Source organism: Alligator mississippiensis, chromosome 9 (assembly GCF_030867095.1).
Source record: "Alligator mississippiensis isolate rAllMis1 chromosome 9, rAllMis1, whole genome shotgun sequence".
Taxonomy (NCBI): domain Eukaryota; kingdom Metazoa; phylum Chordata; order Crocodylia; family Alligatoridae; genus Alligator; species Alligator mississippiensis.
In genome coordinates this window covers 60,403,099-60,430,753 of record NC_081832.1, presented here as the reverse complement: position 1 = coordinate 60,430,753, position 27,655 = coordinate 60,403,099, and the positions used below count along the sequence as shown (strand labels likewise).

The window sequence follows — 27,655 nt, the reverse complement described above, 5'->3', positions numbered from 1 at the left end:
GACAGAGAGCTGACACCAACTGATCCCGGACCTAGATCCTAACCTTCATTGTCAACCAGCCTGCTGCCCCTGCGAGTACCAGTGGAGAGGAGGGCAATAGGAAGCATGCCCTCCTTCATGCTAAAAATTGCCAAGATATAAAATTGGCAGTTGTTTTAATTCCAGTGCCACCTCTGTGGGTTGATGTGAATCATTTTGTTGACTGCTTCGCCTTCTGTGTTACAGCCTCACTCCTTGGTGCCCAAAATAGTCTGCAAAAATGCCCCTTCTCCTCATACTCTCTCTCATTCTCCTGATCATAACAAACCCCTCTCTCTGCCACATGTCCAACACTGCAATCTTGCTGCAGTTGGCCACTTAGCTGGCTGTCCTTCCCACCTGAGTGGTGTGCCTCATTCTCTGCCCCACCTGCCATGTCATATGCACAACTGATGACTGCACTAGGCTCAAAAAATTGCTTAGATCACACTTGTTTATTGAGAACTAAGCCTTGCATGGCAATAGTACTATTTCATATGAGTAGCTGGCCCACAGAGACAAATTCACCTGGCATAAAATCCCTTCTGTGGTGGATGTCATCCATTCAACTTCACCCAAATCCTACGTCATCCATTCTTTTAATTAAAAATCCTTTCTAACTTATTCAAATAAAATTAGGAAAGTAGCTACTGAACATGCTATGCAAAATGCTAGATAGCAGTCTCATCTAAAACATGTCTCATTGATTCTGTTAAATCAAACAATCTGGTTAGTGGTCTCCATAAAATCATAGATTCACTCACAATCTTTTTACTTATTGAAGAGTTAAGAAGGAAAGCCCTTATCTAGCAAAGCCATTAAGCACTTAAGATTTCAATATGACTAGTCACAAGTTTCTATTCTATTCTTCCCTGATTCTTATATTCACCATCATGTCTGAGTAGCTATGTAATGTCAAGAATGTGCACAGATGGAGAGCTCTCCTGGGGTAGCTTCATGCAATAGGGGGCTATTATGACACTCATCAGTAGGTGGCAGGGACCAGATAACAACCTGTTTGCCTTTGGCAATCAGCTACATTTGGATAGATGTAGACAGATGAAACCAACACAGCTCACATTGCATTGGATTGGGAAAAGTTACCCTCGTATGAGAGTTTACATCATTTATTCGTTCCTCTTTTTCACTGGTGTAGACTGATTGCACTGTTGTAAATGTGTCATCTGTTCAGGCCTTCAGTGTCACAATCTCCTACTCAAATAGCTATTCCCCTTTGAGAAGAGAAATACCCAGTACTGGTACAAGCACTTTGAAACAGAGATAAGCACATCAGCACTGGGGATAAATATTTCAGGAAACAATTGCAATTCTTACTGAAATAATAATTATACTGTTACTAAATATATCTATGGAAGAGGATTAATATGACACTTTTCTTCCTGCTCTGAATACCACTGGTAATCAATCTTTTATCCTACATCTTAAAAAAATGTAGAAAATACCCTAAAAATTAGAGTTTAATATTTAGAGTAAAGATCGTTCAAAGTTCACAGCACTTTTTGTAAGGTTGATGTAGCTAGAAACTACAGAGTAAGCCCATTAGGCATGCCATAGACAGACATTTACTACTGGGAACTGTCTTTATTGGTCTTCATCTGGAACAATCACAGACAAAATAGGATCTTCATCCACTTTCCCTTCACTTGTCTTCAAGGCCATATGGAGTTTAAGCCAAAAGAGTGGAATCTTTTCCTTCTCCTGGGGCCATGCAAGGTATGTTTTTTTCTTTATCAGCTTTCTCATCCTATGGTAGGGTGATAGATAACCAGCAGGAATGTCTTCCAGGAAAATCAGGACCAGGACATCCTCATGTTCATCAAAGAGGCGAAAGCTGGCTACCTGAATCTCCTTAGAGCACCATTCACTTTCAAGGTAGTGGCGGGTTATGACACAGATAGTTTTCCTGCTCCCATAGATATTATCCACAATGTTGTCCAGGATAGATCTTCCTGGTTCAAAGTCCCGGTGGTGCAGACACAGCTTCCAGTGGTACTCATCTTCCAGCTTGGGAAGGAGGTCATTGATCACCCATTTCTCATCCTCTGTGTTGTAGGAGACAAACGCATCATAGTCGTATTTCTTATGCTGCCTTTTTCTTTTGTGCCTGTTGTCATAAATATAAGCAAGTAATAGATGGTAGGCATAAATCCCCTGCCACCTCCAGTGATAAAAGAGGCAGACAATCATCAGCAAAATAACTAGGGTTGAATTAGATATAAACAAGATGAAGTCGAGATTAGCAGTGCAGGAGGAGAAATCAAAGGTCCACAGCTTGTCTCCTTTACTGCTGGGTGGGAAAGCACAAGTGTACTCACACAAATAGATCACCTGGGTTTTTAAGCTATTAAGGGACCAATTGAGGAATGCTTTGTTATTGCAAGAGCAGGTAAAAGGATTGTGTCTGAGATCCAGGAAAGTAAGAAATGGCAAAGCTGCAATGTGGTTTGGTTTAATAACATCAAGCTCATTTGTAGCTACTCTGAGCACTGCCAGCTTAGAGAAGTTGGCATGAAGAACAAAATTGAGTGACTGGAGCCCTATTTTATTGAGGTGTAATTCTGTCAGGTTTGCTACAGGCTGGAAAAGGTCCAGGTTAATAGGACTGATTGGATTGTTGCTCAAATCCAGTTCTTGGAGCCCAGGGGTGTAACTAAAAGTGTCTGGGTGCAAGGAGCTGATGTCCAAGTTGCCAGCATGGATTGACACTATTGATTCCAGACCTTGCAAGAAGTTAGATGGGAAATTCTGAAGCCCTAGATGACGTTGGCTGTTCAGAGTAAGTTTCTTTAAAGACTTCAGGAGAATGAAGGGAGGGTTGTCAAGTTTTCCAGCTGACTCATAAGAGATGTAATTGTTAAAAAGCTGAAGCTCTACTATTGAGCTTGCCCCTTTGAAAATGCCCTTCTGCAAAGTGTTCCCGGTGATCCTGTTGCTGCCAAGAAGCAATGTTTGCAGGCTGCTCAGCCCTTCAAAGGCTCCTGGTTCTATTGTGCTAATCTGGTTGTCCACCAGATTGAGAAACTGCAGGGAAGTCAAATTCCTAAAAGTGCCTTTCTTGATGGAGTTCATCTTATTTCTTCTGAGGTTTATTTTTTCCAGCTTCCATAAACTATCTGAGAAAGGCTGTGAGATTTCCAAAAGGATGTTCATTCCCAAATTTAACTCCAACAAATTATCCAAATCCTGAAATAACTCTGAATTGATTTTAGTGATCTGGTTTCCAGTTAGATTGAGAAACTGCAGATTCTTCAGACCAGCAAAGTCACTTGGGGTAATTTTCTGAATCTGGTTAAAGCTGAGATCCAAACTTTTTAGTGATGTTATATTTGAAGTCACAATAGGTACTTCACTGAACTTATTGTTTGCCAGGAACAAAAATTCTAAAGCATTCAGGAACTGAAAAGATGTAGACGGTATCACTTGTAACTTGTTGTGTGACATATCCAAGTACTTCAGCTGAGTGCAGTTTTCAAAGACAGTTGCTCTAATGTTTTTGAATTTATTGCCTTGTAAATTCAGAGCTTTGACATGTTGCTGCCAAAGGCAGACCTCCTCTATAAGATTGTCAGAATCAGTCAAGTTCAAATCATTTAGGTGGATATCCTCTAGCAAAGAGCAGCTCAGCTTTTGGAAAACAGTTGATATGTCTCCTGGTGTCATAAATATTCCTCCTAAATATAAATTCTTTAGCCCTTTCAGGAGACATGGATCTTGTATAAGCCATGTAACATGGTTATGTTTGCCAGAGAAGGATAAGTCCAATGAAACAAGACTGTGCAAAGCAACAGTTGTAACATCAATGAAAGAGATCGGATTATGGGATGCATCCAGTTTGTGAAGCCTCATGGGCACATAAACAATATCTTTGGTTGTAAAATTTGTTATGTTGTTCTCGCTAATTTGCAGGATCTCCAAAGACTTCACCTTAAACATAGCATCCAAAGCTTTCACAAAATGTAACTTATTTGAAGTTAAATCAATTACCTTTAACTTTATCAGATGGTCAAAAGTCGACAGCTCAATCCTGTCAATGTTGTTTTTCCTGAGTAGCAAGACAGTAAGATTCACCAATCCATGAAATGTAGAGCTGGAAAGACTCCTCAGCTGGTTTGAAGTGAAGTTCAGGAATTCCAGGCTGCCTGTGTGAATGAACGTGCCTTCTTCAATGACATTTATTTGGTTCTGAGAAACATTTAACATTTGCAAAAGGCTCATGTTCTTGAAATCATTCTGCCTTAGGCGTGCAATCCTATTCTGACACAGGTCTAAGCTTTTTATGTTGCTAGGAAGATGAGCTGGGACTTGAGACAAGTTTCTCTGATAGCATAGCATTTTCATCCTTCTCCCCAAGTTTCCATGGACTAAGCAGTTCTCATACGAGTACGGAGCTACTTGAAGATCTTGGCTGAAGAAAAGCAAGACAGGCAGAAGTCCCAGTAAAAACATCTCTCAAACTCCTATGTGCTCCTTGTGTTGCTGTAGGAGAAAGACAAAAAAGGAACTAGTGACCTTGTGTAATCAGGATGAGTATTCAAAACAAGAAAAAAATGCTGGCATCGCCAGTTGTTACTGCTTAAACATCAAGACTTTTGCTTTTAGAAGTGGAGTTAGTTAACTTAAGCCTGAAACATTAAAACATTTGATTGTCCGGTGAAGATTGAAATATCTCAGGTCAAATGTTCAAAGTGAAGTGCAGTGGGCATGTGAGCACTGATTTGATTATGGTATTACATGTGAATCTCAGCTTTCATATTTTACATGAGTTTCTATTTCTCATACTGGGACACAACTGAAAAAATTGGGGGGTTTTTTTGTTTAAAATTTGTGATTTTTAAACCTAGCTCACAGTCTTCCTGCTGTGGCCAATGCCTTGTCCTCTGCCAGAAACATATTTTTCAGCCCAGTTTCCAGGCCCCACAAGCCCAAACTCCCAAGGTAACCACTGTCTACTTTTCCCTCCTCAGCTAGCTCCCAGCCTGCTGTCTTCAACTAGCTCTAATGATTACAGAGCCCTTACCTGGCTAGATGTTGAACTAGCTAGAAACAGTGCCCTAGTAATGCACTGACTAGCCAGTTCTTTGCAGTGCTGTCAGTAGGTAGTATACAATTGAATACATGCTCATTGGGCGTGGCAGGCACCCGAGGGGTAGCTGATACCACACAATGTCTCCATTTTTATGGCAATAGATCAAAAAAAGTTGTTTCAATATACCAGGTCACATTCACTGCAGCTGTAAATGAGTGCATCTCCATTGACTTTCAGGTAGTTCCACCTAACATATTTGCAAAAGCCCAAAATCTGCCCCACTTTCTTCCCCATTCACTTTATTGTTGTTTTATTCATGACTCCATATACATCAGCAGGCATCTCTCGTTACCAGCACAGGAGGAAAAGATAGTTAGTGGGGAAAATATGCTGCTTTCTGGAGATGAGTCAATGCCTTATTTTATTGCACCATTCTGGTTGCCCTGAGCCACAGCTTACCCAGCATATTTTTATCTCCAAACAGGAAACAGTTCTTGAATGGTGGAGTCTGAAATGCATTTTCCATATTTGCTGCAGTTTAACAAAGACAAAGAAGTCTGGGGCCTTTTGTTTTGAATGTCTGTGTGTTACTATAGAGGGAAACAAAAGCAGAAAATATGTAAGCAGTTTGTATTCCATACGCAATGGTTCTCTGCAAGTCACAACCAGCTGCTTGTTTCTTCTACAGCCAACGGGAGGATATTATACCATACTGGGCTGCTCTGAAGATCCCTGCTGGTAGGTTAGCAAAAACCACACATGCCCCCATACACCATTGTCATGAAGATATGTGGCCTAGTCTGAGCTGGGCACTTGCCTGTCCCCTTTGAAAACATGTGGATGGATAGAATCCTACAGCACGTCCTCAGTCAGAGCAATCAATGCCTCTCAGCAACAGGATTGATTCCCTGTTCTTCTCCATTGAACTGAGTTTCTCATGCTGTATGAGAGCCAGTGCTTACCAAAATCAAAAGAACACAGGCTGAAAGATGCTTTTTGATTAAGGTTGAGTTTTTCTTCCTCAAAAGTTGTAGCAAGCCTCAGTTCATTAGTGATTATAAAGGACTGTGGGTGGAAAGAGCTAGATAAGGGTAAAGGGTTATTATTGTGTGTGATGGTTGCCACACAGTCAGGTAAATATAACCATCAAATCAATCTCACTCTTGATGTGCAGAGCCCTGTCTCCTTGTGAACAGCAGTCACAATGCACAAAGCCCTCTTCATAGTTCTAGCATCTAAGTGAGTGGATTAAAGGGATGTGAGCTACCTTGCTTTGATGTTTTTCAAACCAAGATTTTTTAAGGGTTCCTTTATAGTTGTATTTCCAATGCGTTTTTGTGCTGAACAGTCCCTGTCTGCAGATTTTGCTAGCAAGGTTGACAGCTGCAATGACAATTTGGTGATGTGGACACTTCTCCACTAGTTACTGAACTGAGGCCAACAGTTTCCACTGTGATCAAGGGCAACTGAGAAAATGCTGGATACCTTTTCTCTATTGTTTTTGTATCTGACCCCACTGCTGCAGAGCAGAAAGCTCTCTTTTTTTTTAGTTTCTTTCTGTAATTATCCTATTTCCTTTGTTGCTATGTGTAGCCACCATGCTGATCGACTCATGATAGATAAAAATGCCAGTATCGGGACATTATGGCTATAATTGTCCAGTTTCTGATCCAAAGCCCAGTAAGGAGTTTGGAATAGATTAAATCAATATATAATCTTGAGATATGATGACTCCTGTACCAGTCCTCCCAAACCAAGTGTCTGCTCTGCTCTCTTGAGATCTCTGTGCATTTTAGTTCCTTCTAAATTCAGAAGATTTCTAGAATTCCTAGCAAATTAAATGAATTCAATTGCTGAGTAGTCTTCCTCCACAGCAAACCACCTGTATCTTGTATGCCAATGGAAGGAACAAAAGCACACAGAATTGCTCAGCATCTTCTTCACTGAAACAAGTGATTAACATTACTCTAAAGGGATTCTCACTAGCCACAGGATGGTTGCCTGCCATGGAGGAAGAACAGAAAAGCTCAGGAGTCAAAAAAGAAGTAAACACTTGGCATTCATTGGTCTAGAAGGATACACCTGGAAGCAGCTCCTGATATTGCTCTTGACTTGTCAGGTTTCCATCTTCCTTTTGCCTGATGTTGAACTGACTAAAATGTTGGACTGTGCATTTCCAGGAGTGTACATAATGCATGCAGAGCAAGAGTTCCCTTGAGAAGAGAACTGAATGTAATGTAGGGACACTGACATTTAAAAGTCTAATTTCCACAGGGTCACTTCCTCAACTTGGGACAAATACTGAATACAAGCTGAGCAGCTCTCTTAAACAGCTGAGTTGAGGTGAACCTTACATGTAACATGTGGATTCAGAATGTCTCTGAATAGCATTACTGGTGCTTCTCCAAGGTGATTTCAGATGGAAGGTTGTGCCCTTTGATTTGTAAAGGTGGTTTTCCCAAAAGTCAGAGAGGATACTTTACTAATGCCAAACAATTTCAGAGAGTTAAATGCACTTTTTGATTGATTTGTTCAGTGCTTTGAGTATATTACTTTGTGTAAGTGCTGTTAATTACAATTTTAAAATATTATAGTTAATTCTGAAAGCGTTGTTCTCAGAATGACATTTTCCCTATGTCCCTCTTGTGCTCCTCCCAAATAGCATTAAGAAAGATAGGGCTGGATCTTGACTTGGGGTAAATCAGCTTCATTCCATTGCAACTAATGGTGCTACATCTATTTATATAATCTGATAATCTGGTATATAGTATGAAGTCACTGGCAAGGGCTATGGGTCCTCTCTGTGTAGTCAGTGTGAGTTTCACCTGAATGGAACCAGTATAGAACTGGATATTTGTGTTTTCATATTTTGAATTCAAATTTTCCTCCACTAGTGCATCTGAAAGTAAATGATATGCTTAGATTTTCATGGGTGTGTTTCACTCATGGCTATAAACAGATACAAGGCATTGCCCTATCAGAGACTCCAGCTCCTTTCCTGGTGTAAGCTGATAAAGCAATCATATAGTACCCAGATACTAAGACAAATACCTGGAGGTGCAGGATTGGTGACATACTAATAATAAAAACATCCTAGCCAAAGAATGTGCACACAAGCCCTTCATTTATTCTATGCTTAAGAACAGTTTTGCAAGCAGCTGCTACTTCTCCAGTACATAATGAAATTCATGTTAATGGTGACTAGTTTGTACGATATCTGCCTTTGTGAGACGGTCTCTGTGCTTGAAAAGGAAACAGGAAATAGCAGAGAGAGCAACTCCCTTCAGTTATGGATAAAGCATATTTCAAGGAAAGTAATCAACCAGTACTTTAAACAATGGCAAAATGGAACAGATCTGCCAGGTCACCTTGAGGAACATCCAAGTTCTACAAAGTCTATTGGAGTTTTACTACTGAGTGCAGTCAAAGCAGGACTGGACCCCCCAGTGAGAAATGACCTAACTGCAGAAATTATGTAACCAAAAAAGCCGATGTTTTCCCTATATAAGAAGCCACACAAAGCTGAACGGTATGAAATGCTCATCAGGAAGACCTTACCGTTCCAAGGCCTGCTTTTTTCCAGGCCCTATCTCCAAATTATCTGACCTTCACCTCCCAATAACAGGTTAGTCAAGATGGTGGTGTTGAGAAAAATGTTGACCATCTTATACCACCTGCCAAGACTAATCCAGCTTCATTCAAATACATGGGCTGAATACCATACAAGATGTGAGGGAAAAAATAGCTCTCCTCTTTGGAATTCACAGAAAAAATGCTGATGTCATTTTCAAGTAGCACTTTATGCTGAAAAACAGCTTTTTGCTAGATCCTTCTGACCCATCACATACAAACACAAACCCTTAAATTGGCAATATGGCTAGGGATTCACTTTGGGAACCTCCTTATTTTAGTTATTGATAAGAATAGCTTGAAAGTAGGAGGCAGTTAAGAATTTCAGAGGATTTGCGTGCCTGGAGCATAGTGCCCCAAAGATTACTTACTGAAGTAACAGCAAACTGTTGTGACCTTCACATTAGCTACTGTGACCTTCACAATGGCATAACTGTGTGTCATCTCCCAGTTTCTATGAGGTCTCCCCACAAGTAATCAGCAGGCCAAATCCTAGGAGGTACTGAGCACTGGGAGTTCTCAATCTGTGTGTGCCCCACCAAACTGTGACTGCAAAAATGATGGGCTGTTCTTCATTAGTGCTGGGATGCCCACACAACACTGCAGTGGTGTGCTCCCCAAAACTGACCACAGGGCACTCCTTAAAAGGAAATGGAACATGTCAACCGTACTCATTTTCATGTTTACTTTGCAATCCAGTGCAGTGAGAAGTCTGGCATGGTTCAGCCTCCCAATTGCAATGCGTTTTAAAAGAGCCACAGAATTCTGCATAGACCCACAGTTTCACTCGTCTGAGCTCCATGCTGTATATTCCAGGACAGGATTCAATGATCAACTTAGCTGCTGAAAACCTTCTGTTGAATGAAGGAATAAAGTTCACCTGCTCTGATGATTTGGCAGGATCACGCTCTTACCCATATGAGGATCAGAATGTTAGCCTTAGTTGTAGTACAGGGCAATTTGACTGAAGAAGTGAAGCTTCCTCCACATGGATTAATAATCTAGGTTCCTTTTGTAATGATATGGCCATCTTAGTTGGAAATGGCCATGTATAAATGCTATGGACAGATAACAGATTACCAGAAAATGTTGCAGGCCAAGAAGAAAGTGATATCAGAGCCTGTGAAGCTTGCACGTTGACCGTGTATCCTATGCTTAGCTGTAGCCAGCATGAGTGTCTCCGTGCTGGGAGCCCTGGCATGCCCTGGGAAGGACGTGTCCTGTATCTCGTTAAGAAATGTGGAACATATGAGAATTCATGGATCTGTTTTAATTTTTTGACTAGCAAGAAAGCCAAAGGATGACCCTTTTCAAGGCAGGTAACCTTTTTGCTTTCTGGCAACAGCTGATAAGTTACCCTAAACCGCCAAAATGGAAAAACAACAACAACAAAAAATGCCTTGGAAAAAAACAGTTCATATTGCATCAGCATCAATGAAAATGTTGACTGACCAGCTTGTGCCCCAACTGGTTTAGCAGCTTTGTCTTGATGTGCTCCTTTACCCAACCAAGGAGAGCAGAGTTCAGATCCTACAACAGTTGCCTGAAACCAGCCTCTGATTTCACCTTCATCTTCAGAATAACAGTCAGCTATGGACTGAGTGTTAAATTCATTTTGGTTCAGAAACATACTGTGCTGCTGAGCTGCCAGGATCAGAAGGATGCTGTAGAGGAGAGATACCAAAGGGGAGGAGCTCCACTAAAGTAAGTGTCTCTGCTTATCTACTGGCACCCTCGACCAGTTCCATAAAGCAACTGCTCCTTAGTGTCACTCAGTGACTGATCATGCATGTTGGACTGCTTAGTGGTACCGTGGCAGAGATCCAGGGATGGTGTGGTATTACACAGTGGGTGTGTCATGCAAGGACGGGGTGGTAGAGTACAGGAGGGAATAGCTCTGTGACCCAATATGTTGAATATGTATAAGATGGATCTACAACTGCAGAGCAACACAAAACCAGGCTGAAAGAGGAAAATATAAATTAACACGCAGAGGGTCATGTATATCTTTAAAACTCTTCTTCCCAGCTGCCACTTTTTCTTGGCTGTAAAATCAGACAGGCCTATTAAATTTAATCTTGTTGATTAGAAATTTAAATTCAGGACAAAGTACTGAAAATGGACATCCTGATCATCTTTTCCTCCTAGTTATCTTATTTAGAATAAATGTTTAACCCCTAACAGTCCCCAGAATTTTGGAATTTACAGTAGTTTAGAGAAGTTATTTTCAGCCTATTGTGGGTACATCTACACAAGACATTTACTGTGGAGTTACCTAATTAGAGCTGCAGTAAACATCTCTGCATCTACACATGCAGTGCCATTAGGATGGAGCAAACTAAATGATTAGGATGAAGCATGCTGACAGGGCTGGCTGGGGCATGAAGGTGCCTTAGTGTGGGGGCTGCCTGCCAACTAGCCCCACACTGGAGCACCCTCATGCCCCAGCTAGCCCCTCTGCAGCATGTTGAGCTGGGTTGGAGCAGCCCCGGGCTGGCAGGCTGACCTCTTGGGTGCCCTGCCAGCCAGGGCTGCTCCAACTTGGCTCAGCGTGCTATGGTTCTGGGCACACATTCAAATGTGGCATCTGGGAGCAACAAACTCTGGCACAATATGTGCCAGAGTTTATTGCTGTACATTAATTGCGCATGTAGATGTGGCCATGACAGGGATTTGCCTGGCAAGGGGTCCCCAGGCCATTTGTGTATTGTGTGGGTATTATCTTCTGTTGCCTCCACAGCCAAAGTGAGACAGTGAAGATCCCCAGTAAGACTGGGCATTTGCCCTTCTCTGCTGAATGTACTTGCATAATGAGAAGGACTTTCCTCTTTATGGGTTTGATAATGCTGGCAACTGAGCTTATCACTGTCAAACAATGTAAAATAGTGCCCTTAGTGCGCAAAGCAGGGAGCTGCAGCTAAAAAATTTTGTTTCTGTGAATGTGTGTGGGAGGCATTGACAGCATTTGCACACCCATGTTCATTTCCATTCGTCCTCATGGAGTCATGGGAAACAGCAGTAATAGCTCATGTGGGAAATGGCGCTAGGAGAGAGGTGTTTCCCTGTGTTGTTTTCTGCATCAAGAAAAATGATGGCTTGGGACCACCTGACTAAGCAGCAGCTATGTAGAAAAGGACCTGGGGGTTACAGTGGACAGTAAGCTGGATATGAGTCAGCAGTGTGTCCTTGTTGCCAAGAAGGCTAACTGCATACTGGGTTGCATTAGTAGGGGTGTTGCTGGAAGATCGGGGAAAATGATTCTTCTCCTCTATTCTACACTGATGAGGCCACATCTGGAGTATTGTGCCCAGTTTTGTGCTCCCCACTACAGAAAGGATGTGAACAAGTTGAAGAGAGTCCAGTGAAGGGCAGTGAAAATGTTTAGGGGGCTGGGGCACATGACTTCTGAGGAGAGGCTGAGGGAACTGGTTTTATTTAGTCTGCAGAAGAGAAGGTGGAGGGGGGATTTGATAACAGCCTTCAACTACCTGAAGGGGGTTCCAGAGATGATGGAGCTGAACTGTTCTCAGTGGTGGCAGATGACACAACAAGAAGCAACGGTCTCAAGTTGCAGCAAAGGAAGTTTAAACTGGATATTAGGAAAAATTCTCTCACTAGGCAGGTGGCGAGGCACTGGAATGGGTTACCTTGAGAAGTGATGGAATCTCTACCCTTGGAGGTTTTTAAGGCCCAACTTGACAAAGTTGTGGCTGGGGTGATCTAGTTGTGGCTGGTCCTGTTTTGAGCAGGAGGTTGGACTAGATGACCTCCTGAAGTCCCTTTCAACCCTAATTTTCTATGATTCAATGAAAAAGCTCACAAAGCTGACCTCAGATTGTCAGTCCAAACAAAGGAACTATGCTTCAAGGCAAAGAGACAAAAGGGACACTGGAGAAGTTGAGGAAAAGGCCCCTACAGCATATAGGCAAGAAGGGAAACATAAACCATTGCAGTAAGCCATAATGAAATCAGATGGGTTTCTGGCCCTGACATCACGGGCTTAAGACATGACATTTCTTCATCCCTCTTGCTGTTGAGACTCATTTTACATCACTATTATTTATGTTATGAGAACAGAGGAGAGAGGCAACACCAGGAAAGCCAAAAAAGAAGGAAGAGGAGTGAGGAAAGATCAGGCCCCGTGGGTGCTGTGACACATGTTGCTCCTGCCCTGCCCTGGCTCCTTGGGTATCCTCCCTTTCTTCCCACCTGCCACACCTGGATGGAATTATGTGATTATGAAAAGGGAGGCTGTCCCTTGTCTATAATCAGTCAGTGGATCCCTCCTGAACCCAGCTGATCTCTGAACTACCCCTCAGACATTAGGTGTGGCCCTCCTGGCCCATCTGTGCTCTGGTGCACCAGTTGCCTTAAGGGCTATTTGTGGCCTCCTTCCACCCATGCCTCACAGATATTACCAATTATCACTTTAGTGGGGCACCTTCTGCCCCCCCTGCCATACAAGTTCAGGCCTCCTCAGATTTCCATGCCTTTGCTGGGACCTGGGCCTTCCCAGCTTCTGCCCCTTTTCTCTAACTGGGTTCCTTATCCTAGGCCCATTGCACCAGGCCTCATTTATGGGCACCAGCCCCTATCTCACTCTTTACAGGCTTCCAGCCCCTGGCCCTGGGCCTCTGGCCATTGTTCTGCCTCGCTCGGGCTCTGGCCTCAGCCCTGGTTTCACTCCTCTCAGGCTCTGGGCTCCGGGCCCTGGTTTCACCCCTCTTGGGCTCTGGCCCTAGTCCTCCCAACTTTAGGCCACTGCTGTCACCTTTCCTGTCTCAGGCTTCAACCCTCTTGGCTTCTGCCTGCCTATGTTTTGTGTCCCTGACCCTGGCAGGGCTCAAGACCTCACTGTGCCTCTCAGGAATCCCCTGTGGCCTCCTCATTTAGCCACACCTGGCCCATTGGTATAACTTGAACACAAAAGGCAAACAACCACTTAACAAAACCTTCCCTCCCTACTTGGGGTTTGTGACAGAGTGGGCCCTGAAGAAGGGTCTGCCTGGTGCTGCTATGAGGCAGACCCAAGGCTAGCAGCAGAGGTTTGGCACAGAGGAGCCCCGCAAAGATAGGGCTCCAGACAGACTTATCTGCAGGGTTGCAGCAGACGGACAGAGAGCTGTGAACTCCCCCATGGCAGCGTTTTGTAAGCACTTGTGTCATCCGGCTGGGCGGTTGCCCAGCGGATGACGTAAAAGGGTTGCGATGGGCCTGAAAGTTTAAAGAAAAGACAGACCCGGCAGAAGGTGGGGAGAGCTGGACATGGAGATGCTGGAAGGAGTCTGGTAGGCCAGTGTTTATCCCTGGGAAGTGGCCCCAGGAGGAAAAGCCGGGGCGAAGAAGGGACAGGGAGCCCTAGCTGAGCCAGGGAATCAAGGGGTCTGTAGAGAAGACCCTGAATGTGAAAGCAGGCAGACTCAGTACGCCAGACCAGCCTGTCTGGAGGTAAGGCCAGGAGGAATCGTTAGGACTAGGAGGACTTGGGGTGCAGCCTCAGACCAAGAGGCATTGGATGCCTAAAAGTGGTTGAGCGTGAGAAAACGGGCAACCCAGTTTGTCCTTAGGGATACTTGTTATTTTGGGACGATTACTTGTTTTGATTGTTTCCTGGGCTGGGCTCCTGACAGGTGATATCCTGCTGATAATATTCAAGCAGTAGGATCCTGACATTGCTAATCAAGAGAACCACACGTACCTGGCAACAGTGCAGCTGGTATGTGGATGGGGTGTAGGGGAGGCAGAGCCCCAGATCACCAGGACCTCACACCATGATTAACCCCATGGGACACCCCAGATTACATCATTGATTCGTCCTTGTCCTCATTATAACAACTAAGGTGTGGCAGGAGAGCAGGAAGTGTCCCTCCCACAGAGAGGTAGACCCTTCACAGAGGCCTATCCCCATGACAGGGTTAAACAAATATTTGCCAGCCATCCTCCTACAGGGTTCTCTCCTTGCTGCCTCCAGAGGGTTTAGTACCTGCCAGGGTCTCTCAGGCAGCTCCTCCCTGCTGAGAGCTCCCTCCTCTGTAGAATACCAGTCCCCTCTTCTTCCTCTCTCCCGGTGCTGGCTTTTAAGCTCCTCCAAACATGGCTCCTCTTGGGTCAGGTGACTCTCTCCAGTTCCGGCACAGCCATCCCACTTTAACTGTAATGGACAGCTTATGGCTGCTACTCTGGATGCCATAGCTGTGCCCTGGCTGCTCAAGTAGGACTCTTGCCCACCATCCTATGGCTGGGCAGTTAGCCTACAATAGGTGCTCTTAGCCTGTGGGTTCCTGGCTGCCTACTTCCCTGCAGCCATCCCATAATGAGCTGTTTTCTCCCACCTGTGGACCTCCCTGCTTCTCTCAAAGTAATGGGAGCCCCTGCTCCCTTTACATGTCCTCCCTTCTTTTTAAAACTTATTCAGAGAGGGTCAGTTCTTTGTGGCCTTTTAACTTTTTCCCCTAACACTACTGACTCATTTTACCGGTCTTAAATTCCCATTGTCACACAGTTACTGGCTCCCATGAGCTCCTCCTGTCTAGTTCAGGACCAGCCTCCCATCTGTACCCTCTATAGCAAGTACAGTCCTTTATTTCTTCCCATATGCTGTTCCCCCTATTTCTGGGTCTCTCCTCTCTCAGTGATAAGCTCCCACTGGATGCATACCCTACTGCAAAATTCCAAAAGTCCCAGGGCAGTTTTGGCACCCCATAGATCTCTGTTTGCCAGTTTCTGTAAGAAACTCTCTTTCTGTCCAGCTTTACTCTCATAGGTCTGCCAGACAATAACTGGCCATCAAATATTGTCATTGCTAAGTGGCTTCACTGGGATGTTTGATGCTAACTGTTCCCATGCCTCAGTTTTTCCCCTTCTTGTTCTTTCAAATCTTGGCATACCTTACAGTTCCTATGATTGCTCACAAACATGGTGGACCTGAGGCTGTCAGCCCTCCAATTTGGCTCACCCTTGGGCAAGATATTCAGAAATTTTCCCACAAGTGGTTCAGGGCATCTCTGGTAGGGGTTCATCCTGCGTCCCTTCACTGGCTCGCTCAGTTGCCCTTTAAACAACAGCTACTTTGAGCCACATGGGAGATTATTAACCAGCAGTCTTTTACTTCTCCAAGTCTTCTTTTCTGTAACCATCCCCACATACTTTTTACCTTTCATGCTGTTGTTGTTACCTTCCTGGGCTGCAGTTGTAGATGTTATCACCATCATCTCATCTGGTCCCAGCTCCTGTTCCAGTAGAGTCTGAGGCAGGCCATTCCCAGTGTCTGGTTTCTTTTCTGTCATTCTTGGGGACTTTCCTGTCCCTGCTTCTGGTTTTCATGTATTACCAGGCCTGGTGGATGTTCTGTCTACAGTCTCCTTTGGTAGTTCCTGCTCTGATCTACTTGTCCCCATAATGACCTTCAGGACCTCGTCTGTACCCTGAAGCTCCCCCACACCTGTACGTGCCAGCGAGGTTTGCTCCCCTCTTTCTCTACCTCTAGGATATTTTCCTCTCAAACAGCCTCTTAGCCCCTGTCCTGGGAGCACTATCCTTCTTTTCACCCTTAGCAGGATACCTCCCCAAATCAGAGGCTCATTGTTATTAGTCCATGGGTAACTACATGCCCACTGCCCATAAACCCCACCAGAAAGACAGCCACCCCATGCCGTTTCACATGGCATACCTGGTCTTCCTTGGGTTGACCTGTCCACTTTCTGGTGAGCCTCACTTCTCCCATGATCTGGGTCCTTACTCTTTGATTCCAGCTTGGACTTTCTTTGTGCTCAAATAAATGGACCTCGTTCCTCCTTTGGGACCTTTGTTGTCTTCCTTGGAGTTTCTTCCCCATGTCCCAACCCTACATCTCTCATTTTGGGTGTCTTAGCATGCCGTTTGTGGCAAACACTGTCATTGCTCCTTCTTCTGACCACCATTCTCACTGAGGCTGCAACTGAGGTGTGGTTTCTATGACACTCATGTCCCCATTGGTTACCTCCAGAAGTACTACTCTTGTAGCCAGACCCCCTTGGTGGGCAACCTTCACCACAGTCTTTTTGGCTTTCTGCAGCCTTCCTTTTAGGTGTGGTTTTGTTGAAGATCTTCTTTCTTCAGGTCCTGTCTTGGGTCTTGGACTTCTACCTGCTCAGTGTCCCTCCTGCCTCCCTTAGGAGGACTCTGTGTCTCTTTCTGCAGTTGTGGAGCCATGGCTGACCTCACCTTGGCCCCTTCCAACTCTGCCTCTAACTGCAGGAGTTGGCTTCTCAAGGCCACCACCTCCATCTCTTTTTGCTTGTGATGGTGGTGTTCAGCATCTGCCTGCTCTAATACTGTATGTCTCTCCTGAGAGGCCTCATGCTGGCTGGCGGGTTTTGCCAGGTCTCTACTCAGTCCTTCTGTCTTTTGATTAACTGCAGCATCTAGCTCAGGAGCAGGCAATTATTTTGGGCGGAGGGCCACTTACCCAGTTTTGGCAAGCTATTGAGGGCCACATGGGTAGCCCCGCCCCCAGTCACCATCTTGGGACCAGTATCTCAGGGCCAGCACCAGTGGGGCCCAGAGCGGGGTACAGGTTGGCAGAGGTCTGTGGAGGCAGGCTGGGCTGCAACAACAGGGAGAGGGGGGATCTGGCCTGGCTCCATAGAGCCTCTACTGGCTGGGATCCCTGTACTCCTGCCGCCCTGCTCTAGGCCCTGCCGGCACTGGCCCCAGGACACTGGTGTGGGCCCCATGCATCTGCTCACTCCCAGTGACGCCAGCTCCATGGTACAGGCTGGGGGCAGCATGCAGCCCTGACCCCCTGCTCCATGGCAGGGAATGAGCTGGTACTGAGAGCGGGGAAAAAGCAGCCCCTCCTCCGCCCCGTGGCCGGCGCTCCTTCGTGCAGCTGATTTGCAGCCTGCAAGAAAGAGATGTCCTAAGCAGGCACAGGCAGCCCCACACAGGCTGCAAGTGGCTACAGCATGGGGTGCTGGCCATGGGGCAGGGGAGGGGCCACTTTTCCCCGTGCTCCTTCCCTGCCCTTACCCACCCCCCTTACCTGAGTTTCTGGCGTGGTGCAGCCACATGGTCTCAGGCCAGAAGCCCCTGGTGGGGCTTCCAGTTGGTGGAGGCGGGGCCGGGCAGGCCCTGCTGTTGCGGCTTCCCCTGGGTCGTACTCCCCCTGGTTCCTGTCATTTTTGACAGGAACCTAAGACAGATGAACATTAATTTTCTAAATTTTTTACGGACCCCCTGGGCCAGATAGAATGGCCTCATGGGCCGGATCTGGCTCACGGGCTGTATTTTGCCCAACCCTGATCTAGCTCCTCCAACATTAGATCAAGACATTCTATCTCTTGTTTGTGCCTCCCCATCAGCAGGTTGATCTTAGCCCTGCACCTCTGGAGCTCAAGGTCCAATTATCTGTTCAGGTTTTGAACCTCCTTAGTTGACTGGACTTCTGTTTTTGCTGTCTTCAGCTCTTCCTGGGATTCAGATAAAAGTTGCCTCAATACCTCGACTTACTTTGTGTAGTCCTGCCATTCTGAACTGCCAGTCTCCAAGTGCTGCTTCATCTGTGCTTCTAGAAGAGTGATATATTTCTTTAGTCAGTCTGCGTTCTGCAGCTCTACTCTCAACTTCTCCACAACCACTTCAGAGATTGCACTTAGACTTGGAACTTTTCAAGTTCCTCTTCAGATACTGTTAGTATTGCTTTCCACACCTGCTCCTCCTCTTCCACATTCTTCTGTCGGGCCTAGAGCATTCCTCCTGTCTCAGCAAGAGTAGTTCTGTATTGTTCACATTGTGCTTGTAATCGAGTTTCTTCTGCCTCTGCTAACTTAAGTGCCAAATCATGTAATTCTGTCTCTGCCATCTGCTGCTTCAGCATTTCCAGTGTCTTCTCCTTAAACACTTCTGCAGACACTTGTAAGGCTGCTGTGAGGAGACAGTGACCTCTGGGAAAACAGAAATCAATGTCTGTTGTCTGAGGGCGCTTGTACAGTTGATGATTAGCACCATGTACACATGACAAAAATTTCCTTTGTGTGGCTTAACAGTGTCACACATTAAACGTGCACAAGGTTTGGGGGATTCAAATGAGTTTGCAATATTGCAAACTAAACCACATCCCGCATAGTTTAGTTTGCAACGTTGCTACTTATAATGCTGCAGCCTTTAATCTGACATCTTGTACCCCCCTCCCCTGCGGCCACAGGAGAGGTGGGAAGGCTCTGCCAAAAGAAAGGATTGGGACCCTCACTGCTTTTCCCTTCACAGGTGCCTGCTGAAGGCAGAAGTGGTAAGGAGCCCAATCCTTTTTTTTTCATGGAGCCTGTCTGCCTCTCCTGCAGCTGTGAGATGGGCTGCCAGTGGGCCAAGTGGCCCCTGAGCTGCAGGGAGCCCCAGTACTTTGGCAGGAGGTGGCAGGAGGGAGGCTGGGTGTGTTGGTAGCTGGAGAAGGTGGCAAGAACAGTGCATGGGGTGCTGGAAGCCCGGGTGGGCTCAGGGAAGCTCAGGCTTAGCAGTCTTCTAGCACCCTATGCACCATCCCCACCACCTTCTCCAGCCACCAGCACACTCAGCCACCCTTCTGCCACCTCCTCATACTACCCCAGGGGCAAGACAGCTCATTCTTGGGTGGCCCCAGGCAGTGGGAAGGCAGCAGGGACAGTGCATGGGGCACTGGAAGCCCCAGCGGGCTCAGGGAAGAGTTGGATCTGGCTAGGTGCTGCCTCAGAGCTGGGGCAGCACCCGGCCCCCTAGCAGCCTGACCAGACAGGCCTGGGAGGTGCCACTGCAATGGAGGGAAAGACCAGGGATCCCCCACAGCTCAGGGACTGCTCGGCCTGCTGGCAGCTTGCCTCTTGGCAGCAGGCAGGCTCTGCCAGAAAAAAAAAGAAAAGGATCATGCCTCTCACCATAACAGTGACAGAAACCTTTAAATTGAAATGGTGGTTTTCAATTAAAAACTCACTGTTTCAATTTCGGGGCATAGAATAAAACCCTGAAGACTAAATCCTCATCATGTGTACAAGCACCCTGAGACCCTGAATTACTCCAAGCTGCTGATCTGGTTCTTCCTTTGCTTTGGCAGCAAGAAGCAGTTTTTCTTCACAGGCTCTCTCAGCTGTAGCCAACATTTCCATTGCTTTCTGGTTCTGCTCTCAAACATGGCCTAGTTTAAGTTGGCATAGTTAAGTCGCCTTATTTTAAGTCACTTTATTTTAAATTGGCTTAGTACGTGCGTGTACATAAAGGTCCTTGCTTTCTGTTTTCAGTTGTTCAACTATCTCTTTTAGTTCCATGGCTTCCTTCTTGAACAAGGAGACTAGGTCAACTTTTTCCTAGAGTCTTAACTGAAGCTGGCTCACTTTTGCTCAGTCAGCTGTCTCCCTTGCCAGGCCTGCTTCCAGGAGGGCTTCCCTGGATTTGATTATTTCCATGAGCTATGCACTTGCAGCACTGGCCTCCAGCAGTTTTGTTTTCAGTCCATCATGCTCTTCAGATTTACATTTTTCCTGTTTCAGAGGAGAGCAGCTTGTCTTGAAGGTCAGCAAGGCTCTGCTGCTGCTCTTTTGCCTTTTTTGTGCCAGTCAGTAGGCTCTTGTAGCTGGTCTGGATTTTGTATAGCTCTTTAATCAGGGTTTGGGTTTCATAGGTTCATAGTTGTTTGGGTCGAAAGGGACCTCAATAGATCATCAAGTCTGACCCCCTGACCTGGGAAAGAGCTCTGGGGTCATATGACCCCAGCCAGGTATTTGTCCAGTCTCTTCTTAAAGACCTCCAAGGTAAGGGAGAGCACTACCTCCCTTGGAAGCCATTACAGATTTTGGCAACCCTTACTGTAAAGGTCTTCCTGATGTTCAACCTAAATCTGCTCTCTGTCTGTTTGTGACCATTGTTCCTGGTTATTCCAAAGGGTGCCCTGGTAAACAGAGCATCTCCAATTTCTTGCTGCCCCCCCAAACCCCTGATGAATTTGTATACAGCCACAAGATCCTCTCGCAGCCTTCTCTTGTGGCGACTGAAGAGATGCAGGCCCCTCAGTCTCTCTTCTTACGGCCTTACCTACAGGCCCTTAACCATATGAGTGACCCTTCTCTGGATCTTCTCAAGGTTGTCCATATCCTTCTTGAAGTGTGACACCCAGAATTGGACATAGTACTCCAACTGTGGCCTGAACAATGCCGCATAGAGATATCACCTACCTGGACCTGTTCATGATGCACCTGCTAATGCATGATAGATGCTAGCTTTACTGATTACTTCATCACATTGATGGCTCATATTCATCTTCGAGTCAACTATGACTCTGAGATCCCTTTCTGCTGCTGTGCTGTTGAGAAGATTATCCCCTAGCCCGAGGGCAGGCAAAATATGGCCCGTGGGCTGGATCTGGCCCACCAGGCCATTCTATCTGGCCCGCAGAGCCCCTAAAAAAAATTTAGTAAATTAATATTTATTTGCCCCGGCTCCCTGTTAAAGCTGGCTGGAGCAGGGGCAGTAGGACCCAGAGGGAGCCCTCAGCAGGCTTGCAGGATTAAGCAGCTCAGCCCTGCCCACCCCCAGCCAGTTCCCTGCTTTCCTGCCCCAACCCTGCTCCAGCACCACAGGGCTGTGGCTCCTGGCTGCACCCCCAGACTGCGGAGCATGGGAACGCACTGGTAGGGGTACGTACATGTGCGTGCGTTCGTGCTTGTGGGCAGGCACAGAGCAGAGTATGTGCGTGTCTGAGGGCATGGGGCAGAGTGTGTGTGTGAGTGCTCAAACAGCCATGCCAGTGGCTCTGCAATGACACTGGCCAATTTCTTCAGCACTCTTGGATGAATATCATCCAGGCCTTCTGGGTTAAACACATTCAGCCCCTCCAAGTGGCCCTTTACTAGGTCGATACGGACAGTTGGTGGGCTGGTGTTCCTCCTGTGCCTGTCTATAATGCAATTGGGAGATTTGTCTTGATCCATGTTTTAGTGCACTCTCACTGTAGTTTTTTGGTGGCATCTTCTAGCTGCAAGTACTTCCTCTGCCAAGTTTTCACTTCCTCATAGAACTTTTTCTTTCACTCCTGGGAACTCATAGATTCATAGAAGCTAGGGTCAGAAGGAACCTCAACAGATCATTGAGTCCAACCCCCTGCCTAGGCAGGAAAGAGCGCTGGGGTCAGATGACCCCGACCAGATGCCTATCCAGTCTTCTCTTAAAGACCCCCAAGGTAGGGGACAGCACCACCTCCCTTGGAAGCCCATTCCAAATTTTGGCCACCCTTACCGTGAAGCAGTTTTTCCTGATATTTAGCCTAAATCTGCTCTCTGTCAGTTTGTGACCATTGTTCCCTGTTATCCCAAGAGGCGCCCTGGTGAACAGAGCATCTCCAATCCCTTGCTGCATCACGCTAATGAATTTGTAGGTGGCCACAAGATCACCTCTCAGCCTTCTCTTGTGGAGGCTGAAGAGGTCCAGGTCCCTCAGTCTCTCCTCGTAGGGCTTGTCCTGTAAGCCCCTAACCATACGAGTGGCCCTCCTCTGGACCCTCTCGAGTCTATCAACATCCTTCTTGAAGTATGGTGCCCAAAACTAGATGCAGTACTCCAACTGTGGTCTGACCAATGCCACATAGACGGGAAGTATCAACTCCTTGGATCTATTTGTCATGCACCTGCTGATGCATGAAGACCACCTGCACCCCCGTCTTCCTAAGCCTGGTCCCCAGAGCCCTGTAGTCACTCATGATATGGTCTGGACTACTCCTGGCCATATCATTTGTTCCCACATGGATGAGGACCATGGGATAGTTGTCAGAGGGCCGGATGAGGTCAGGAATTCTCGCTGTGACATCCCTGATCCTGGCTCCAGGCAAGCAGCAGAGCTCATGCACCATGGGATCCGGATGACAGATGGGTCCCTCTGTTCGTCTGAGCAAGGAGTTGCCCACAACAATGATGTCGTGTCTCTTCTCCTACTTACCTGGCCGGCCCTCAGCTCACTCGATAATGGCAGCAGGCCCCTCCAGGGCACTTTGCCCCAGTGCACACTCCTCCAGTGCAACCAGGTCCTCACATTTGTTGCTCAACTGCACTGGGGAGCTGTCTGTGTGGCGAGAGGTCTGGCCCCTGAGACGACTGTCCTCCACTCACCAGCATCTGTTTCAGGGCATTCCCTCGCAGCTTCTCCACCAGCAGTCTTGTCCTGCAGAAAATGAAAGTAGCCATCAATCTTTTTTTCAATTACCCTTATCCCCCGCAGCCTGCTCACCTCTGCCTGGAGTTCCCTCACCTGGCCCTCCAGGGCCTCAATCTGAGCACGTGTGGGACAGGCAAGAGAACCCCCAGCCCCCACGTTACCCCCAAATCTGAGAGGTCCCACCAACCAACCCCCGTAGACAGGGTCCAGGACACTTCCGAACCATCCAAGGGGCCTGCCTGGGTGGAGGTTTCACAGGAGCTCAAGGTCAGAGGCAGCAGCAGGGCAGGGTCCCTGGCTGCACTCTGTGTCACCACCCCCATAGTAGCCCCCCTCCTTGTTCACTTACCTGAAGTCTATGTCAGAAGCTCCCATGTACTCCTACACGGTGTGTACTCCTGCCTGCAAACTGCTCCCCTGCTGGCAATCCCTGTTCACTGGCTGCCTGGTCACCTGGGGAATCTCCTTTTATACCCTTCTGGGCCTGGGCTGATTCAGGCCCAGGCAGCAATCATGCAGCAGTCAGCAATCCTACAGCAATCAACAGGCACTCAGTACTCACTCCCAGCTTCTCAGAGCCCACATCCACCAAACAGACAGACAGATAAACCAAAGGTACAGGCAGCTGGATCACTTACTTTTCCTGGGCAGGAATTAGTGCCAGGCCTGGCTTCTTTTCTCCTTCCTCCCTCTTTTTGCCTCCAGAAGCTGCCTGCAAACTGATCCCCTGTTGGCAGTCCCTGTTCTTTGGCTTCCTGGTCATCTGTCTCTCCGGTGCTTTTTTGGTTGCTTTCTGTTCCTCCACTGGTTTGGAGTAGCTTGGAACCTCATCTGTCTTGGCCATGCCTTTCTTTGCAATTCAGGAGGCCATGGCAATAACCTGTCTGAAGCATTTGAGACTTTTCCTCATGTTTCTGACTATTCTCTGCCTCTGATGGAAGGAGCTGCTTCCAATCTTTATTTCTTTCAGCTTCTGCTGCAATCAATTGCCTTACTTCCTTGGTTTTTGCTTCCCTTTCTACAGACACTGTTTTAAAGAAGCCACTTCTGCTTCAGCCTGTTTGCATCTGCGCCTGTCTATCGCGACCTCCCACTGTAAACAGCTTGCTCACTCTGCGATCTCATCAGAGAACAGCTGCAGGTCTAGTATCTGGCATTTCAATTCCTCTGTTGTGTCAGCCTTCACCGTGGTTCCCCCATTGCCCCTGTTATAGGCCCTCCTGTGTTGGCCTTTGCTGTGTGTTCCTAGTTCTCTTTATCTCTGCCTCATTGCTGGGTTAGAAGCTTGGCCTGTTCTCTACCTATTCCTACCCTTGCTTGGCTGAAGGATCCTCTTTTCTGCACCAGGGAAACTGAGTCCCCTTGTACACGTAGCATTTCCCAGCCAATGCACCACTGTGACAGGATTGGGGTCCAGGAGTACCTTCCCTTGCCTCTCACCTGCCATGCCTTGATGGAATTATTTGATTATGAAAAGGGAAGCTGCCCCAGGGTCCCAGAGTGAGCCCTTGTCTATAATCAATCAGTGGGTCCCTCCCGAACCCAGTTGATGTCTGCCCTGCCCCTAAGGCATTAGGCGGAGACCTCCCAGCCCACCTGTGCTGTAGCACACCAGTTGCCTTGAGGGCTATTCGTGGCCTCCTTCCGCCCCTACAGCCATGCTCATGCCTTGCATATGTTACCGATTATCACTTCAGTGGGGCACCTTGCCCCCCAGTACAAGGTCAGGCCTCCTTGGGCCTTTGTTGGGTACTTCATCTTCCCAGCTTCCACCCCTTTTCTCTAACTGGGCTCCTTAGCCTAGGCCCACTACACCAGGCCTCACTTATGGGCTCCAGCTCCTGTCTCAGCCCTTCTGGGCCTTGGGCCTCTGGCCCTGGTTTCACTCCTCTCAGGGTCTGGGCCTTAGCCCTGGTTTAGACCCTCTTGAGCTCTGGGCCTAGCCCTCCTGGCTTTAGGCCATTGCTATCACCTTTTCTGTCTCAGGCTTTAACCCTCCTGGCTTCTGCTTGCCTGTGTTTTAAGCCCCTACCTCTGGCAGGGCTCAAGACCTCTCTGTGATTCTCAGGCACTCCCTGTCACCCCTTTTATCTACCCCTGGCCCATTGGTATAACCTGAACACAAAAGGCAAGCAACTGCTTAACAAAACCTTCCCTCGTTACTTGGGGTTAAACAAATATTTGGCCAGACATCCTCCTCTGGGGCTCTCTCCTTGCTGCCTTCATAGTGTTTAGCCTGGGTCTCTCAAGCAGCTCCTCCCTGCAGAGAGCTCCATCCCCTGTAGCACACCAGCCCTCTCTTCTTCATCTCTCCAGGTGCTGGCTTTTAAGTTCCTTTGTACACAGCTCCTCTTGGGTCAGGTGACTCTCTCCAGCTGCAGCACAGCCATCCCATATTGATTCTAATGGGCAGCTTACAGCTGCTACTCTGGCTGCCGTAGCAGTGTCCTTGCTGCTCCAGCAGGACTTTCCCCTACCATCCTATGGCTGGGCAGCTAGCCCACAATAAGGCTAAGTACAGACAGTCAAAAAGCCTGAGGCTGAATTGATTCAGTCTTTGCAGGTTAGTCTAAGTTGCATACATTGAACTAATATGCAAGTGACCAGACATTCACTTCTGATTCTGGAAATGCAGCCACATGCCTGCAGTGGCTCAGGCCAGAAGCCAGGGGTACTAGAGCAAAAAAGTTTGGGCAAGGGTAGCCCATCCACCTTGAGAGGCAGGGTTTGCAGTGCAGGTGTAAATCATCCTGGGATGCTGAGGGGCTGAATTAACTTGAATCTGGAGGGGATCTGGGACAAAAGCTCAATAAGCCAATTTAACCTAAATCCATTAAGTTGGATACTATATTCATCCGGGTTTATCTTAAACCAGTTTTGGCCATTTTAAAAGTAGTTTATGTGGACTGAACTTCTGTTGTATTACAGATGTGAACTAGTTTCCAATGACTTATTCCAGTTTATGTGTAATTTCTATCCCTAGTCTAGATGTTCCAAGCCTATGGCTCCCTGGCTGCTTACTCCCTTGCAACCTGTCCATAATGAACAGTCTTCTCTCCACCTGTGGACCTCCTTCTGGCTGCTTCTCCCTCAAAGTAATGGGATCCCCTGGCTCCCTGTTACAAGGAGGCAAGGATGAAGAGAAAAAACTAAACTGAGTGTAAACAAGGAGAAGCACTGCCCTTTCACTGGATGGAGAGTCCCTTCTCATTCTATGACAGGATGGAAATAGGGTCTCCAGAGAACCTGATTCAAGCAGGGAAACCTGGCAGGGTGAATTCACTTATCCAAGCGAAGGGAAAGGGATCTGGGAAGTAGTCAGGTAGGGTTAACAGCAGCTGTCTCTGCACTGGGAACAACTAACCAATGTTTTAACTGAGCTTTATGCTCTTTTTCAAAGCATGAAGGGGAGGAGGGTTGGGAGAGAAATCACACACTGAGATGAGCTCAAATTGAGTAGGCTGTACTCAAATTAGAGGGGAGATTGTCTAGATTATTGCAAAGTTATGTTCTGCTGCATTTAAGTCTGATCACCAAAGAGACCATTATCCTGTATAAAAAGGGAATGTGTCAGAGCAGACAAGCCTGATACAAGTTTGCAGCCCACACATAAACCCCTCAGAACTAACAAGCTGACATCTAATGCATTTTATTTGGAACACATCCTCTCCACTAATTTTCACTATCTGCTCCCTCTCTTCTCTCCTGTCACTGACACTGTGGCCTAATAGAAATTACACATTAATAACCAGCTTAATTCACTTCAATGGAGTTACAACAATTTTACACCTTCTGAAGATCAGACCCTCAGTCATAGGCATGTAAGAATTCAGAGCCACAATTTTCAAACAGTTTAGGCATACAAATGTGCATGAAGTTGTGTGCACATAATGGGTACCGCTACCCCCCCCCCACCCCACACACACACACGTCAATGCAACCCCACAGATGAGATAAATTAAGGGGATATGATCATATACCTAAGGGCATATGATGAAGCAAGTGAAATTACCATCTCCTTCACAATATTCCCTAGGAGTCAGTCATATTGATGACAATGACAGAAACTTTTGATAGATCAAAACAGTAAAATGTGTGGGGTAGTATAAGTATTCTCCACAGCAGTGGGTAAAACACAAAAACGCAGAATGACTGCTTAACCCCAAATCATTCTCAGCAGTTTGTCACTAAAGAAGCTGATGTTGTTTTCAAGCCCTACTATCCTACTATCCTTCAAGCCCTACTATTGGACTGATGATACAATTCATTTGTTTGAAGAAGATGGCAGGTTTTTCAAATCCTGCAGCTGATTTTGTTTTGAATTCCTCCAAACTGGGACATTTTCCCTCCACAGAATCATTCAATATTTAAAAAAAAACCCCCAAACAATTCTTCCACCTATTAGGCTAGGTGTGTTTAGCCTTTTCAATATCATATTTTGCCAACTGCATCTTTTGATACCTCTTTGCCAGTTGATACTCTTTAAAATTCCTCTGTCCAGGAGGGATAGAAAAGAAGAGGCATCTTTCTATTCTAGGTTTTTGTGCTTTTTAAAGGTCTCATTCTTTTGCCCTTGCTCATGATGAGCAAGCAGCCTTCTCCAAAATGGGTCCCCTGGTACTTTTGTGGCCTATACCACATTAAAGCAGCACAATTCACGCTGGTGGATCGATTCTAAATTGCATCTGATGATCTGGTTCCCTGTATTTTTAGTTCACTGACATTTTGCTCTCCTCACTTTCTTCCCTCCCGTTTCTGTCTTGGCCAATACGTGAACAGGATAATATCTGAGCCCAGGTTGAATTTGTAAGC

At 46.6% G+C, this 27,655-nt stretch overlaps 1 protein-coding gene across 2 annotated transcripts; it reads right to left on the bottom strand.

The window, feature by feature from the left end:
* Positions 1–1,478: 1,478 nt before the first annotated feature.
* LOC106738030 (toll-like receptor 13) lies at positions 1,479–23,996 on the bottom strand. Of its 2 annotated transcripts, XM_059733504.1 has the most exons (5): positions 23,482–23,996; positions 23,193–23,374; positions 22,798–22,849; positions 5,525–5,655; positions 1,479–4,515 (listed from the first exon to the last, which is right to left on the bottom strand). In XM_059733504.1, exon 5 carries the CDS (start codon positions 4,483–4,485, stop codon positions 1,621–1,623), a length of 2,865 nt encoding a protein of 954 aa, XP_059589487.1. In that variant the 5' UTR covers positions 4,486–4,515; positions 5,525–5,655; positions 22,798–22,849; positions 23,193–23,374; positions 23,482–23,996; the 3' UTR covers positions 1,479–1,620. The 2 variants fall into 2 exon arrangements, with proteins under 2 accessions (XP_059589487.1, XP_019334134.1); XM_019478589.2 differs by lacking the exon at positions 23,193–23,374.
* Positions 23,997–27,655: the final 3,659 nt, after the last annotated feature.